Below are 17,344 nucleotides of genomic sequence, written 5' to 3'. Positions count from 1 at the left end.
GTGATGAAAAACTCCCCCCTGCCCCAAGGCCGGGGACTCTGATGCACAGAAGGATCAATCTGCTGCCGAGGTGAGACCACCCCCAGGGGAGGTGGGCTACTCCCTCCAGAGCGTGGGTGTTCCTCCCACTTGGCCATGCCAAGGAAAGCAGACTCCTACCACTAAAGGGTTAACAGCCCAGCTCCTGGCCTGAGGTCTGCGGGGATGGAATGGGAGCCTGCGGCAAAGTGAGGAATCCAGGCTTGGAAACCTCCTGCCAAGCAGTGGCAAGCTCTTCCCAAGGGAGGAGGTGGAGGGAAGCAGTGGTGCTGGATTCCTGGGTGCATCTGGAACGGCTTAGCGGGGGGTGGGGGTTGCAGGCAGAATGTCGGAGGCACCTGCCCCCATCAACATGAAATGCAGAGGTTCCAAGTGGAATGGCTCCAGCCTGCTTTCAAGGTTCACGGCTCCTTTGCTACAAACTGGATCCCCCCCCTCCCGCCTCCGCCCACCCCGCCAGCTGCAGCTAATCTTAAATTCTTGGCAGGCGCAAGGCTCGGCAGTAGAAGCCAGCTTCCCGTGCAGGATTAGGGCTATTGGTTTCTAGGAAGGAAGACTCACAGTTTGTCCCTATGAGCAGCATAGCAATTAGAAAGGGAAAACAAGAGCAGATTAATGAGCAGTCCCGATGCAGAGAAGTGGTAGACGGAGAGGAGAGGAGAGGAGAGGAGAGGGGAGAGCACACACACACACACACACCCAGGCACACCGTGCGGGTCCCTTCCGACCTGCGTCGAAGTCTCTGGTGCAGCTGAAGGAACACACAGTCGGTCAGTCACGAGGTGCCCGCTCCCTTAAATGCCAGAGCTCGGGACCTGCCCCCTGTTTGATGGGATCCACCCAAGTTAAAGAGGAGGCAAAGGGCCAGATCCTCAGCTGGCATCAACTGGCCCAGCTCTGCTGGAGTCAATGGGATCAGAGCCCCAGTGGGTGTAAATTAACCTGGCCTTGGCCTCTAGGATCCCAGCTCCGCTGAGTTCACTGACTCCCTTGACTGAGGCTGTGGCCCACGGGTGTGCTGAGATGGCTGAGGGGGGTTACTGCCACCCTGAGAGCTCTCAGCCTGGGCAGGAGCTCCCCCACGTTTGTAGGGAAAAGAGGGAGCCCTCGCCCCGAGGGTGCAGCAGGTGCCCCCTGCATCTGGCAGCGGCACTGCGACACGCCAGGCTGGGGGCAGAGGCCTGGCGGCGAAGGGGAGAAGAGAGGTGGAAGGGGGCGGAGTGGGGAAGAGAGGCAGGGAGGCGGGGAGGAATCCTAGGACAGGGAGACGGCTCCAACCGGCTTTGGGGCTCAGAGGCTCATCTTAGTGGAAAGCAAAGCATGGAGGGGGCCCTCCGCTCCGCCTGAAGGGGGGCGCGGGGAGGGAGCGATGCACCTTCAGTGGCTTTTACTTCCGAAACGGCAAAGAAAGGAAGAGCTAACGTAGGCCAAGAGCACAGGGCGTGTTTAACTCACTCTGGATCGGCTCCCAGCCCTGCCCCCTCCCCAGCATGCACTCAGGAAGGCCCCGGCCCTTCACAGCCGCTACCTCTGTCCGTTCGAATAACGGATCACGGTCGGCGGAAGGCCAGAGTCATGCCCGCCCAGCAGAGCTCAGGCTAACCCCGAGGCCGACCACCTGCTAGACGGCTGGGCTGAGCGGGAGAATAAGCCACAGAGGGGAAGGGCTGGTGATGCCGCGCTGCTCCCCACATCTGCGGAAATGCTCGGGGACGAGAGAGAGGAGGAGCTCGGCTCACGCTAGCAGAGTGGGGCTGTCAGCTGCCAATGCCCAGGCCGTGCCCAGCGGCCTATGAGTCAGCTACAGCTAGGGCTTTAGCCCCGGCAGGAGGTGGCTTTCCCATGCAGAGGCTGTGGGTGCGCTTCCTGCTGGTGACCCTTGTTACATATGGCTGAAGCTGGCAGCAGCCAACCAAAGGGCCCTTTCCCTCTACTTGTGGCGGGATCACATATGCAGGGGTCCCCAGCTCTGGTCTATTTAAGGGAGGCCGGTGTGTCTCCAGCTGCACGGGAGGCTGCCTTTCAGCGCCCAAGCCCCTGCAAAGGGCCCGTGTGCAGAGCCTGCCCCACCCTCTGTCCGAGGAGCCCTTACCTCTCGCACACGCGGACCGTCCAGGCGGCAATGATCCAGGAGGAGATGCTGAAGACCAGCAGCACGGTGCCGGGGCAGATGGTCATGAGGGTTTTCATGATGAAGCGGGTGTTGAAATTGATCTTGTTGAGGGCGCCGATGCTGCGGGAGGAGGCGTCGGTGAAGAGTTTGCTGTGCAGCAGCATGACGCGCCCGATCAGGTAGAGCCGCAGGAACATGGGGATGGAGAGGATGATGTCCACATCGGCATCGGCCACCGAGGTGGTGTAGGTGAAGGCTAGTCGGGCCGTCCAGGTGAAGAGGTACTGGCCTGGGATGGGGTGGATGGCGCACACAATCAGCTCCAGGCTGATGAAAAGGATCCGCTTGTAGGTCATGGCTATTCTCCAGTCGTCCGCCCCGTTGTCCACCATGAAGAGCTGGGCAGGGAGAGGGGAGGGGGGTTAGAGGCAGGGGGTTGCTTTAAGATGGGATGAAAGGCCCAGCAGCAGCAGGACGTGACGCACTAGGGCAGGCAGCGAGTCACTGCAGGGGTGGGAACTGAACTCACTCCTCCTGGTGCCGCTCCCTACTCACCTGTAGTGACACCTGCCTGGACTGGTGATAAATAACAACAAGGGCCTTCCTGTCTGCCCCTTATGCCCCTGGGGCCAGATGTGCAGGGCAGAAGGGAAGAGACGGGTAACTGAACGAGCCCTGCTCTAAATGCAATAGGATTTATAGAGGGCTCGTATTGCCCATTGAACAAGGGATGTTTTTCTTCTGCGCCCAGTCACCGGCAGCAGGTCGCATGTGGCTCTCAGCAATAACTGCAGCCAATAATAAAGTTGTAACGGGAAGTCTCGGCCCTGCATTATTCTTCTGGGACTCTGCAAGGCTTCTCTGGGGCCTGCTCGGCACTGCAAATGGCCAGGAGGGCTCTCAGGCAGAAGCCCTGCCCGAAGATGCATTCCCCATGTGCCACCTGCAACAGCTGGAGCTGTTCGGCTGAATAATGACTACGCACATCACCCAGCCCAAAGCCACTACTTGCTCATCTGCTTCTGCGTCAGCTATGCTGGCAGGCTCTCGTCCCAGGGCCTGCTGGGGGGATCTTCCATCTTCCCCTGCACTCACAGAGGCTGCACAGAGCTTGCTGGCTCTGTCTGTCAAGGCAAGGTGGGGCGGCCCCTACTCAGGCCCCTCTCTCTGCTTGTCTATCCATCGCCAGTAACCATGTCTCAGAGCTACTACAGATAAACAACCTTCCCAAGGGACTCGGAGCATGCCTGCCCTGCAGCTGGAGCAGCCAGATCTGCGCTAGCTCTGAGCAAGCTCAGGCACTAAAAACAGCAACGTGGCCACTGCAATGCAACGGGCAGGCTGCCCCAAGTACTTTCCTATCATCTCTGGTGGGACTGCACTCGGGGCAGAGAGCACCTCACGCCGCCATGGCTACATGGCTCTTTTAGCGCACAAGCTCACTCAGAGCTAGCACCGGTATGTCCACTGGAGCTAGTATTTACATCTTCCAGCTCAAATGTGGACATACCCTCGGGCCTGATTCTCCATCGCTTTGCCCCTACAGGTGTCATCTGGGGCCAGATTTGGGAGCAGGGAGAGGGAAAGAAAACACAGCCCAGGGGAACTGAGAGCAGGTGCTGGAGGACGATCAGCACTCGACTGATTTAACCTGTGTCCTTGCTGCAAAGGAGGTGGGTTACCAAAGGGCAGCGGCAGGGCTCTAGCCTGTACCCCCAGGCCAGCCAACTAGTCTGGGTTTAAAGTACCACGGAACCCAGGCCAGAGGTTTGGGTGTAGATTAGAGGCAGCACCAGAGTCAGAGCCTGGTTAACTCTGCAGTGAAACAGAGTCAGGAATGTATAAAATCCCCCTAACAGGGTAGGCACCTCACTTGCTTATGTACTTCTGGAAACCCCCCAAGTTCCCGTCTGCGTCTTTGGCTGCCCAAATACCTGTGTCAATCTGGCATTTTCAGATTTGTAAAATGCTACCAGATCAGAGGGATTGTGGTTTGGTCTCTGGACAAGTGTAAATGACTATACAGGCCCCGGTATCCAGTGGCACCCGTTTATCCGATCTAATTGGGATTGGGGCCAGATTGGATGATCAAAAATTTGGCTAATCAAGAGGGCCCCGCGAAACTAAGTTACGTGGTTCAGCCCCAGGCAGTGGGGCTCTGGCGGTCAGCGCTCCACACATCTTGCTGTCAAGGAGCTAAGATATTCAGTGTTGCCAGTTTTCATGGTTTGAACATGAGTTTTGAAGTATTTGGTGTCCCGGCTTCTGGAATTCGGTGAGTTTATCAGAATTATATATATATTTTTTAAAGAAAGTCAATTTCTAACCGTCGTGGCTGCAGAGAAAACCTTGAAAACGTGACTAGTGCGTCACCCCAAAGGCTGAAGACCCAAAAGGCAAACCAACAGCACGCACACAGCACTGTTACTTGAAGCCAATCTCAATATTTTGGGGAGCTGGACTCATGAGGTTTGAACACTCGGGGTTGCCCATCCCGTGGATTTCGAGCACTACTGAGACTTCTTGCCAATTTTTAGGATTTTCCAGCCACGATTTCCTAGGTGGATCAGTATTTCCCTGTGTTGCCGCGCGAAAAGTCCCCGCAAAGTGAAATTAAATACACAGTAGCTGAGGAAATAGCAGCTGTACAAATCCACAGAGCTGCGTCCCAGACGGCAGGACTCATCTGAGACCGGCCTCTCTCTTCCTGCTGCGCAGAACGGGAGAGCTCGCTTTCCTTCAATTAAGGCATTACAATCCACCTCCCTAAGCTCTTAAAGCATTATTATCGACTTTCTCCTGGCGATGCTGCGGCTGCAGGATGAATGCTGTGACTTCTCCTAACAGCTGCTTGGGGGCTCAGAGCTCAGCCTCTGCAGAATGGATAGTGCTTTGCCTTAAGGGGACATGATCAAAGTCACATCGGGTGTAGCCGATACGGTGGGCATTAATGGGAGGAGGATGGTTTACTGCCCAAAGGGGCTAGATTGCAAACTAGAGGCAGCACAGATAGGAGAGAGTTTGCCGTGCTGATCTTCAAATGGACCAGGCGCCCGGGTCAGAAAGTCCCTGGATAAAAAAATTACTGATTTTTGCTGTATCTTCTCCTTCAACTCATCTCTCCATGGCACCAGGTGCCATCTCTAAACACTGGAGACTTTTGTTTTCCTCTCAACCCCAGCTAGAAAACCCTGTTATCAAGTACAATTCCAGCTCCAATTGTGCAACCTGCTCTGGGTGGATGGAAGGCTGGGTCTCTGCAGAGCTCTGCTGGGCCTGGTTCTCCTTTGCTCTGCACCTGGTGGGGTCATTGGCCCCAGGGCAGCATGTAAATCGCTGACATGCGAGGGCACAGGGTGGGAGTGTAGCTTGTGTAGATGGACCCGAGTTAATGTTCATCTAGCTGGCTCGTGTACTGGAGCAGCCAAAAGGGGTCCCCAGTTTGAGAAGGCCCCCGAGTCAAATGGCGTTGTGACCTTGTGCGTGGGATTGCAGTGCCATTCATGTTTAGCCTGTCAGTTCCTCCATCCTGGCAGAGGGGCGGCTTGGCCATATCTGAGTGGCGTTGCGACCCCCCGCGTACCAGCTCACAATGCCTGGGGTGGAGATCTGGGCTCAGCCCCGCAGGATAGTGGGGTAAGTGCAGTGGGAGCTTGTTTTCTGATTCCTCCTCCCCCACACAAGCAGGAATTTGTTTGGAAGGGTGAGGGTTCTAGATTTCAGATTTTGCCCCAGGCCCCCTAAAAATCACAGAAGGAATGCACCAGTGCTAACGCCTTCAAACATCATGAATCAGATTGCAAAAAATTATGAGATTTTTTATTTTTTTTTAAATCCTATATTTTGGGTTGTTCTCTTTTTACAAAAGCTGAGTTTCTCATCACCTGCCTCCAGCACCTGGTACTTTACGGTAAAACACCACATATTGCAAGACTCAGCTTGTTTTAATGTTAATAACCTACCGGCTAATTCGTCAGACAGGGAAGGATGTTTTTTAAGGTGTGATGTGGTGCCTTTAGAACGAATTTTGTCATGTCCCAGGCAGGATTTCACCTGTTGATCAGCACTGCCTCAGATGAACGGCACCACCTACTGACTTCCCAGCACTGCTTCCTGCAGCACCAGCCTGTTCCTTGGATCTACTAAGGAGCTGAGCTGGGTCAGGTTAGGTCTGTGGGCACCAGATTCTTTTAAAAGAGCTCGGGGCCGGAGTTCCAGCCCTTTAGGTGCTGGCTGCTAGGGAAAATTTGCTGGTAAGTGTCACAGTGGGAACCCGCTGACCCTACTTGAAAATCTGACCCTTATGCAGGGGCCTAAATGGGAGCTGAGTTCTTGTGAAAATCCGAGCCCAGCGGTAGATGCTGAGCCCTTGGAAATCTGGCCCGCAGCTCTTCTGAAAAATTCTGGCCTGTCCTGACCCGGCTCCGCTTAGATCTGACACAGTTGCAGGGCTCAGAGACAGCCCCAAACCATGCCCACTCCAAACCCCTTTGACTTTGGGGGGGAGAAAGGGGTTGAAAAATTGGGATCCAGGTGTGAATTCTGCAGCTCAGGGCCACCTCTAGGAAAGCTACAGCTAATCAGTATCTCCTGTATTGCAGTGGTTCTCAACCTGGGGTACACATACCCCTGGGGAACACAGGTCTTCCAGGGGTCACTCAACTCATCTAGATCAGTATTTCTCAATGTGGGGGGTGCAACTCCCAGGCGGGTCATGGGATGGGTTTAGGGGGGGTCACAAGTGCAGGGCCAGAGTCAGAGGGTGGTAAGCAGGGCAGTTGCCCGGGGCCTCATGCCACAGGGGACTCAGCGAAGCTAGGTCATATGCCGTCCGGGGCTTCGGCTTCAGAAAAGGCTCAGAAGTGTAAAACAGGCTCAAGGATCACACTGAAATGTAAGTACAATATTTCTATTCCAGTTGATTTATAAATGATATGGTAAAAATGAGAAAGTGAAGTGTGCTGTGACACTCGTGTATTTTCGCGTCTGATCTGATAAGCAAGTAATTTTTAAGTGAGGTGAAACTTGGGGATACGCAAGACAAATCAGACTCCTGAAAGGGGGACAGTAGACTGGAAAGGTTGAGAACCACAGTTTGGACAAATTCAGGTTCCCACGAGGACCACTGGCTCCGTGTCTCAGGAAGGGGGAGGGTTTGGTTTGAGCACATGCAATGGGATTCCCAGAATTTCACACTCCTGGTCACGGCACAAACTCCACCCCCACTGCGAAATAGGGAAGGGGCCACGCGCTGGGGTGGGCGACTCACCTGGATTTCTCTGGCATGGTACATGATGATGAGGCCCAGAAGTATCATGGTTGAAAGGCTGATAAGGCATTTCAGTGCAAATGAATATGAAGATTCCTGAGAGGGAGACAGAGAGGAGCAGCATCAGGCATGGTTTCCCCTTCGGTCCTGAGGTGACCCATGGCAGGGAGGCTCTGGACTCTGCTCGTTCAATAGGCACACTCAGATCTTTATGGAACGGCGCGTACCTAGCTGTTGGGAGGGACTCACCGTCTTCGCATGGACGAACCATGGCTGGGCGACACCTGGCATGCCACAGGGACCCCGACTCCAGGAGAGAGCCTATCCCTTGGGCAGGCCATCAGCCACTCGCAGGCCAAACCTGCACTGAACTCCAGGCTGGGCTGCTGGCCTCTCGGGGCAAATCTCCGCAGCGGCTGAGAGGTGGACTCTCCAGGGCAGGCGGATGTGCCCGGGGTAGCCCTGATCGAGCTTGTGCACTGCAAAGAGAAGCGTGGCCATGGTCTGGTGCGGGCAGTGGCTCAGGCTGGCAGCCCTGCTATGTATGTAGGACCTCGGAGGGGGCTGTCCTCGGGTGACTAGCTCATGCCGCCATGGCCATGTCACTATTCTTAGCGCACGAGCTCCACCAGAGCTGGTGAGCATATGTCTACCCAAGCTGGGAATCACGCTCCCAGCTGCTGCCTGGACATACCCCCTAGCACGAACGCAGGGATTAATCCTAACCCTGTTTCCCTCCCTACTGATGGTCAGCCAGCATTCAGCAATGATCCGCGAAGCCTCTCAGCTCCCCGCATCAGGATCCACATCTATTTCACAGACAGGGAAAATGATGCACAGAGATGCTGAGACATGCCCAAGGACACCCAGGAGGTTGGGGTGGAGCCAGGAATGGAACCCAGCTCTCCAGAATCCAACCCTGAGCGTTAGCCCCTGAACAGGCTTCCTGTCTCGAGATCCCAACCAATTCTGGGGGGTTACACTTGCCCCTAAGAGGCAGCCTCCAGTGTGGCTGAGGGGAGCAGATGCCGCATGATCAGTTCCATCCAGGGATGCATTTGACACGTGGATGTTAGCAGCCCGAGGACCTGTTCTGATCCCCGGGGCCTTGTACAGAGGTCTGTGCATGCCAGCCTTTGTAGTGGCAAGATCTGGGACTCTGCAGTCCCAGACAAACCCTCCCCACGTGGACAACGTGCAGCCGACAGGGGGACTGCAGGACAGCGTGCAGGGGACAGACGGGCGTTTGCATGAACTATTCTATCTGGTCCCACACCCCTGCCGATTGGAGGATGATTCATCAGCCCTGGAGAGAAGCCAGCTGAGCAAGAACGATGGAGCATCTTGCTGAGCCAGGACTGTTCACACTGTCAGCACAAAGCGCCCATTGGCATCAAACCTTGCAGCGAAGGGCAGAGTCCATTAATCCTCAGGGCAGCTTGGGGGAGGAGAGCCAAAGCTGGGTCGGTGCAAACACAGACACACGGGGAGGGGGAAGGGGCGCACACAGAGAACATGCACACGCAGAGGTGGATCTGTGCACATATCCCTGCATCGGTGCACGCACATATACATAGACACTGGGACACACGTTTAAACGTATCCTCCTTTCTCCAGACGCACCCACATCACAGCCTGGCATGCCCGTGTGTGCACACCCCCACAGCAAGCCGACGTTCAAACATGCGGGCAGGCCTGCTCTCTCTGTCTCTCGCACACACGTTCCTTATCCCTTACGTGTGTTACGGTGGCACTCGGATGCCTGGTGTGCCAGGTGCTGTATGCACACAGCTGTCTTGCACTCACAGGGTGGCCAGCCCCCTGCCCGCGTGAGACCTAGGTACCAGATAAAAGTTCCACTTATGCTCCAGGGCTGGGACTTCCAGGATCCTTTGCTTTCCAAGGGCGACATACAGGCCTGGACCCCCACAGGGCGTAAGTGGGACTTATGCGGTACCCAGGACTTGTGCCAGCCCCTTTCTGAACCAGGCGCATCTGTCCGCCGGGTCCCCAGCCTTTCGGCTTCAAGACAAGCCATGGTCCCTACCTTGGTGTAGACGCCCCAGGAAAGCTCCGTCTCCGTCACCATGACGACGATGCCGAACATCCCGAAGATCAAGGCGTAGTCGCTCAGGCGTTTGCGCTTCTCGAAGAGCGCCCGCCGGTGGCCCAGCCGGTACCCGACGTTCTGGTTCTTCTTCTGGCTCCGGGAGCGCGCCGCCGCCTCCTCTTCCGCCTGCAAGCTCGTATCCTTGGCCTGCTCGGTTTTGGAGACCACCACCTCCAGGCCCGAGCTGTGGAGGGTCTGCAGGGGCTGGGTCTCAGCTCCCAGTTCATGGAGGTTGCGCTGGGAGGCGCTCAGGCTGCTCAGGGGTCGGACCACGCCTCCATTGTACTTGCAGCTGTTCATGGCTCTCTCGGTGAAGGGGTTGGGCTCGCTGAATGCTGTCTTGGATCCAGCATGATTCAGAACCTGGGCGTCTGCATTTACCTAGGAGGAGACGGAGATGGGGTTAGAGAGACGAGGGGGGAAGAGGAGAGCTCGCTCCCTTCTCAGTCCAAGTCCCCCGGGCCTGCAGCCTCCATTCTACAAAGCAGGATTTGAGCTAAAGGGGGTGCGGGGGGCTAGCTATTATTAGTCTGTGTTATTTCTCTGGCATCACAGACGCGCGGCATGGACAGCGAAGGGAGGGCAGGCCCTGGGCTGGTCTCAAACCCCAGACCATGATTGCTAAGAGCAAGCACTGGGAGGCGATCCATGGGGCCTGCATTGGGAGGTGATCCATGGGGCCTGCCTGCACAGGGTGTGTGGCTCTAAACCGCCCCCCCCCGGGCTGCTCTTGAACCCCGGTCCCCTGGCAGCTACAAGAAGGCAGGCCGTGGCACCTACCCATAAGGCAGAGAGACCCCCGACATTACCAAGATGCAGAGCTGTGGACGGCAACCATGCATGAGGATAAAGGCTCCATTAGCAAATGGACGGGGAGGCCCAGAGGCAGGGACCATGCTGGGCTGCAAGGGCCTACACAGAGGTGAGGGGCTTGTCTGTCCGGCCCCACCCACCCTTGGGACCATTGCAGGGTGAAATTTACCCCCGAGGCAGTAGGCCAGGAGGAGAGGACAATGCAGGCATGGGAAGGGGTGTAATGCAGCTCAGATGCTGTGGTGATGGGCACGCTACAAAAAGTAGAGAAAGAAAGGAAGAATTCAGCAGCCCCTTGGGATACAGGTGCACATGCCAGGGGACACAGTTAGATGATCTATTCACTAGAAAACACTCCCTTCCCAGAGCTGGGAATAGAACCCAGGAGTCCTGACTGCCAGTCCCTGCTCTCACTTCTGAATATGCCCAGAGATGCCCACAAAAAAGTCAAACAAACAAACAACTCAGCTGGTTAAAATACTTTGATCCCAAAGGTTCCCACAAGGATTTTACAAACTTTAGCTCTGCACGGGGATCCCTTCGACCAGCGTGGAAATGCGGCCACCTCTGTGGCGAAGTGCTCTAACCACATAACAACTCACAGCAACAGGAAATGAAGAATTCCATGTACAGCTGCAACGACCCCCAGGTGGGGGTTGGACAGAGGCAGGTTATATCGCGCTCCCAGCCAGTACCCGGGCTGGGCCGGGGACACTAATGATCCAACCAGCGGACCGAATTCGGTCATGAATACTGGCCATGTGCCACCCAAGGCAGGCCGAGCACACGCTAAGTCCACCTTGGGACTTGAATGATCGTTTCAAATCTCATCTAAAAGCCAGTGCCCACGAGCAGAGCCCTGGGCAGATACACCATGTGTATCCGCATCCGATCTGTGATCCACGAACCAGAGATCTGCAGATCCACAAGAGCTGGGCCACTCGCTCAGAACAAAGCGCCCCACACCCCCAGTGACTCGCCTAGGTGACAGTGTCAAAAACAACTGTCCGGGATTACTGACCGACACAGCGTCCCAAAGCTTAGTAGCTCCTGCTGGTCTCCCATCTGACCCTGCTTAGCACTGAGCACTGGCAGAATCACAGTGTGAGGAACAGGCTACCCTCCCTCACACCCCTTCCTTGGCCCACCACTGCTTTGGTGTCCAGGGACCCGGCATTTCAGAGTCTAGGAAGGGAACGGCTGCAGCAGCAAGTGGGGGGTGGACAGGTCTGTCTGGGCCTCTCTAATGAGACTTTGATTTTTCCTGAGCTGTGTGGAGCCATCTCGCTGGCTGGCGAACAGGCCTTTCCCGGGCGCTGATTAATGGCCTGCATCTGGCATGGGTTGGGGAATGAATCTCCCATCTGTTAGCCAAGTGCCTGCATGTCAAAACAGAGCACCCGCAGCAGATCTGGAATAACGCCTCATCCCGCTCTGGAGCCAGGGCAGCGAGGTCGATAGACGAAGCCTCCTTTTGCTCCAGCTTTGAGGCAGGGTCACCAGTGAAACGAGTTTGTTTGGGCTTAGTATAGTTGGCAGGGGGTTGTTATACCATCACTGTCCAAGGCAACGTGACTTCCGGGTTCTCTGCTCACAATGGAGCCAGGGCAGGAAGACAGGAGGAAAGGGTGTGTGTGTGTGTACGTACGTACGTACACACACGTGTGTGTGTGTACGTATGTACGTACACACACAAGACTATATAGTCATAGGAACTACAACATTGGGTTGGACTGTGAGCCCATCTAGCTAGCGTAGAGCAGGAAATTATTTTCCCAACCCAGAAGAATTTTTGAGATTTTGAAACTTTTCCCCATCCTGAATCAGGACAAAGTCAAAATCTCAAATATTTTCACAAACTGATAGTCAAAAATCAGAGCGGGCCAATCAAAATGCTTTGTTTTGATTGTTTCTACATATTTCATTTTGATTTTGACTTTTTGTTTCAAAATTTTACTTAATATATACTTAAAAGAATTCTTGTTTTTTTTAAAAAAAGCCATTATGAACCAAAATCCGAAATGGTTCAGTTAGAAAATGGCCAAATATCCCATTTCAACTATTTTGAAACTTTTCCTCCCAATGGGATTAGTCCAAACTCCCCCTTTCCCGTGAACAGTTTTGGTTTTGACAAATCAGCTTTTTTGGATATAAAAACGTTCCCAGACATTTCTATATCTAGCCTGTCCCCTACATTAGCCAGCAGCAACTGGTGTCAGAGAGAAAAATCCTGCAGGAGGCACTGTTGGGATAACCATCTCCCAGGGCAATTTCCCTCCTGACCCCTATTAGAGATTGGGGCTCATGCCCTGAAGCATGAAGGTTTCTAGCCCTTCCAAAGCTCTAAGAAATTTATTTTTCATAACTTGCTGGCTGTAATGCTGGCTAGTCTCATTACACGTTTCTTTGCTGCTACACTGTTAGCCTCAATGCTGCCATGTCCACTGGTCACTGCACCCTGGATGGAAAAACACCTTATTTTGCCAGACGTCAATTTGCCACCTTCCAGCTTTGTGGAACGGCCCCTCCCATTCTAGCAGTCACATGAAAAGCCTTTCGATCGGGCTCGAAGGAGCCTGCACTGTCACTAGCCTGAAGCACTGAAGATGAGCTCGAAAATCAAAGCCCTCTTTCTAAAAAGTTGTCGGATCCTCAATGCAGCAGGGCTGGGGGGCTCTCCTGGGCAGACAGAGAGAGGGCACAGACGTGGTGCTGAGCACCATAATCCACCCCCTGCTTGACCCACGTGCAGCGGGGAAAGGTCCCGCGAGGGATGGCTTCTCATCGCATTTCCAAGCATGTGGGCAAGTGAGAAGCTCCATCCTCTAAAGCAGCCGCTGAGATCTCCAACAGCAGCACTGGGCTCTGCTCTGCTCCTGGATACCCTTAGAACCGCACCACCAAACAGAGCCCTGCTCTCCCTGCACTGGGTTCAAAGCCCACCAAAGTCAATGGGAGTCCTGGTGCTGTCCACAGGCTATGGAGGAGGCCCAGATCAGGCTGTCCCTGGGGACACCTCAGAGATCCCGTCGAGAGACCAGAACAAGCCTGCAGACAACTGGGGTGACGGGGGACAATGCTACTAGCTTGGGCAGGGGAGTGGCAGCCAGCTGGTGGGGGAGGGGGGGAGACAGCAAATCCAGCCCAGTCTCCAAAGTCAATCCCATCTTGTGGCCATGAGGGGCAAATCAGAGGGTCTCGCTTCAGCTCCTCGGGAATGAGTTTTGAAGGCCAATGTCCTAACAGAGGTCCTTGTTTGCAACCTCAACAGGGAGGCTAAGGACAGGGGGTGAGTTGGGTGACGCCGCATCATTAAAACTGCAGCCCCATGTGACAACAGACGAAATGTGAGGAGTCTCCCCCATAGTTCCGAGACCTTCCTAGGCGCAAAGACCGTGGGTGGCTGTGTCCTCCTTCGACCTTGAGACTCCACCACCCCAGGAGATTCTGGGCGGACTGGTACTGCCTGGCTGTTGACTCTGGAGTGGGTGAGCATTGGCACAGAGGGAGATGGCTCAGGTCACCCGTGGATCTGTGCGTGGGTGCTGGCTGGGGCATCAGAGGAGCCGCAGCTCCTGGAGGGTGACTGATCTAGTGAGAGAAGCAGCAATCCGAGTCTGAATAAGCGATAATATTTAGTCCTTCTACAGCACTATGCTTCTTTCAAGCTCTGCACAAAGCACTGTGTGGAGGAACTCATCTCCAGAGAATAACCCCACAGTAGGAGCAGCCCTGACCCAGTGCTGTCACCCCAAAGCAGACATACAGGGATCCCGCCACCGACCATGGAAATGCAGCCACCTCTAGGGTGCAGCGCACCATCTGCTTAAAGAGAGCAACAGGAATCCTTCATGACAGCGGGTTGGCTGCACAGTTCATCTGAAAGGCACCATCTGAAGCTGCATAGCAACAATTCAGGAGCGATCCTTCGACACCAGGATCTCCTGCACCACTTGCATTTTCCGTGTTGGTCTCCCATCCAACTACTAACCAGGACTGGCTCGGCTTAGCAGAGAAGACCCAGCAGTGTGACAGATGGGCTCCCAGAGCATCCCCACTTCACACCTGGCTGGCATGGGATTACTCCAGCCAAGAACCCCCTGGTAAATTCGCTCTCCCCAGTTTCTTGCCAGCAGCAGGCAGACGGAACAAAATCTCCTCTCTATCCAGGGCCCTTGAGAGCTACACTGCTTATCTGAACAGAAAATAATGAACAAGGATCACAAGAACAAAGTCAAGGGAGCCAGCAGGCGTGGAGATGTTCTGTTCTGGCCCAGGGTTTGGAGGCTAAGGGGGATGAACCTAAGACTTGTCTCCAAAGGACCTGAGATGAGAAAAACACAGGATGCCAGTTACAGGGAAGTTGATTAAAGCACAGGAGGTGGGTTCAGAGACAGCAAAGCAGGTCCCAAAGGGTGGGGTAGATCAGATTTTCCCTGGGCCAGAAACTCCTGCCCCAAGAGAATGGGGTAATACCTCAGTGTCGTTCCCACTAGCGCCGTGTGCCTGATGGATTTCTCGCTTCACTGGCAACGCCGAAAAAGAATGAGGGAAAAAACCATTTGGGATCACACTGCAAATGAAAAGTTCAGGGCTGCCCTGGGGGGGGGGCAAGTGGGGCAATTTGCCCCGGGCCCCGCAGGGACCCCGCGAACCCTGGCCTGGTGGCAGTCTGGGTCTTTGGCCGGCATTTCAGCAGCAGGGGGGCCCTTCAGTGATTCTGGGTCTTGGGCAGCATTTCAGCAGGGGGACCATTCAGTGCTGCCGAAGATGTGGAGCGACTGAGGGGCCCCCTGCTGCTGAAATGCCGCCGGGTGAGTACAAGCTTCGCAGCTCCCCTGCTTTGCCCCAGGGCCCCTGAATCCTCTGGGCGGCCCTGGAAAAGTTTCACATTTTTTGACAAATCGAAAGTAAAAGGATCATTGCTTTGGGTTGAACAAAATGTTTTGCTTTCATTTTGAGCATTTTAAAATGGTTTCGATTTTTTAACAGCAGCAAAGGAAACTTCAGAACAGAAAGTCATTTTGAATCATCGAATTGCAGCATTTGGAGTTTTGCAGATATTGTTTAAGGTTTCTTTTCCACTGAAACCATTTGGCAAATTCACAAAACATTCCGGAGTCGCCGAACCTGCATTTTGCACTGAAAAAAATAAAAGTTGCGGTCGAAAAACGTTGCTGGCTCTAGTTTCCAGCGTAGAGGTGCACACATGCCATCTGACACAATGCAGATGACATACACACTCAAAATCATACAGACATGCTCTCTCTCTCTCTCTCACGCATACACAACTTGTAATCACATGCATTCTCACACACAGATGCTGCTGTTGATGCACATGGTAACACACACAGAGATGGGTGCAAACAACTGCGCGCGCGCACACACACACACGTTAGGCAAGTGTAGGTTTTCCCTTTCTCTCATTCCCACTTGCAACTCAAGCAGCAGTTAGCCCTAGTGGCCAGGCAGCAAGGAGCCAAGGTACCAATCTGTCTGCCTGCACCCACTGGACATGCTGAGCGCTGCCCCAGGGGTCTGCTCCCCCCAGAGCCCTGTGGCAGCAGTGACCTCCTTCCAGCCAAGTGGGAGTGACATGGCTGCCTGGGATAATTACAGCCCCAGCATTCACGCCCCCGGCACGCTGCTCTCCCCCCGCCCGCCGCCAGAACACTGCCAGTGGAACCCCACCTTCCATGCAGCACTGTCGGGGTAATTACAGGGCTGGGTAGCGGAGTTGCTTTAAACGGGGGGGAAGGAGGAAATCAAGCAAAAATTACCCTGTCATGCTGCCTTGGAATCTGACACTGGGAGAGACCGCGGGGGAACTGATGCTCCTGCGTACGCAGCCCCTAGACACGCTGAATTACAGAGCACAGGAAATTCGGGACGTTCTGTGGCGCGCTTGCCAGTGACAAAGGGCAGGCTGACTGCGAGCCGGGGGCAGACGACCGAAATAACTACAGGAGCGGTTTAAAAAAAACAACCACTCCCTCCCCATATTTTGCCCCCCATCCCACCCAAATTTGGGACCTAGACACATGCCTAGCTTATCTATGTGTTGATCCAGCCCTGTGCACACACGGTCCCAGAGACCTAGCGGTGAATACGCACCCCGGCTCGGTTCTGATCTCACACACATACTGGTCACACACGGGCACACATGAGCCTGGGGCCAATCTCACACAACATTTGTGCATACATCCCCCTACACCCCTCTGCTAAACCTCAGCATGCCCAGATATCCTCTCTGTCTTCTCCACTTATGGCCTCTTTAGTCTCTGGGAGATGCAAAGACCTCACGCTTCGGCTGTTAAAGGAAGAAACCCATTTCATGTTCAAACCTAGTTCATGTCACCTCCCTCGCAGTCCATCAGAGGCACCCTTGTAAAAGCAAATACTCCAAAATCCACACGCTATGAGACAGAGCAGAGAGCGAACCGTGGCCAGGGAGAGGCTCAGCAATACTCTCATCAGCATTCACAGGCCATGAGGAGAGCGCGGAAGGCGAGCGAGAAAGCCCCTGCCCTCCACATGGAAAGGAGAGAAAGACCAGCAGAAAAGAAAGAGACGGCGTTTTCTTGGTGCCATGGGGACGGGGGTTCGGACGCAGTCGGCGGCTCCGTGCCCATGAGGAATTGGTGCCAGGAAACCTCTCTTGCTTTCTGTCTCCCCGGGCCCAGTTTGCCCTCCCCAGCATGAGTCAGCAGAACACGCTTGCTCAGGAGAGGTTTCTTCTCCAGTGACCCCATCTCCAGCTGTGATCGCCGGCAGACCTCCCAAGCTAAGCAGGGTCAGGCCAGGGTGCAAAACAGCCACAGGTGACGCAGGCTGCGTGCTGGTGACTCAGCATTGACCCCACTGGTCCTGCGTGGCGCTAGGGGACACTGTGGGGACTCAGTAGATCTCACTTCTAAGCCGCTGCGGGACCCCGATGACCCAGCATGGTGGTAGGGGGTGCTGTGGGTGACACTTCGGAATCGGCATTGGCCTCCGTTCC

General features: G+C 54.8%; 1 protein-coding gene across 3 annotated transcripts in view; it reads right to left on the bottom strand.

Moving 5' to 3' along the window:
- Positions 1–17,344, bottom strand: part of KCNN1 (potassium calcium-activated channel subfamily N member 1) — a 49,537-nt gene that overhangs the window by 21,318 nt on the left and 10,875 nt on the right. For all 3 annotated transcript variants that reach the window (XM_050934336.1, XM_050934338.1, XM_050934339.1), the window contains exons 2-4: positions 9,469–9,912; positions 7,422–7,517; positions 2,132–2,550 (exon numbers count right to left, since the gene is read on the bottom strand). In XM_050934336.1, coding sequence (XP_050790293.1) covers positions 2,132–2,550; positions 7,422–7,517; positions 9,469–9,831 — 878 coding nt within the window. In that variant the 5' untranslated portion in view covers positions 9,832–9,912. The remainder of the gene's footprint in view (positions 1–2,131; positions 2,551–7,421; positions 7,518–9,468; positions 9,913–17,344) is intronic.

This window comes from Gopherus flavomarginatus, chromosome 24, assembly GCF_025201925.1.
Source record: "Gopherus flavomarginatus isolate rGopFla2 chromosome 24, rGopFla2.mat.asm, whole genome shotgun sequence".
Taxonomy (NCBI): Eukaryota; Metazoa; Chordata; order Testudines; family Testudinidae; genus Gopherus; species Gopherus flavomarginatus.
This window is presented reverse-complemented; position numbering and strand designations above follow the sequence as displayed.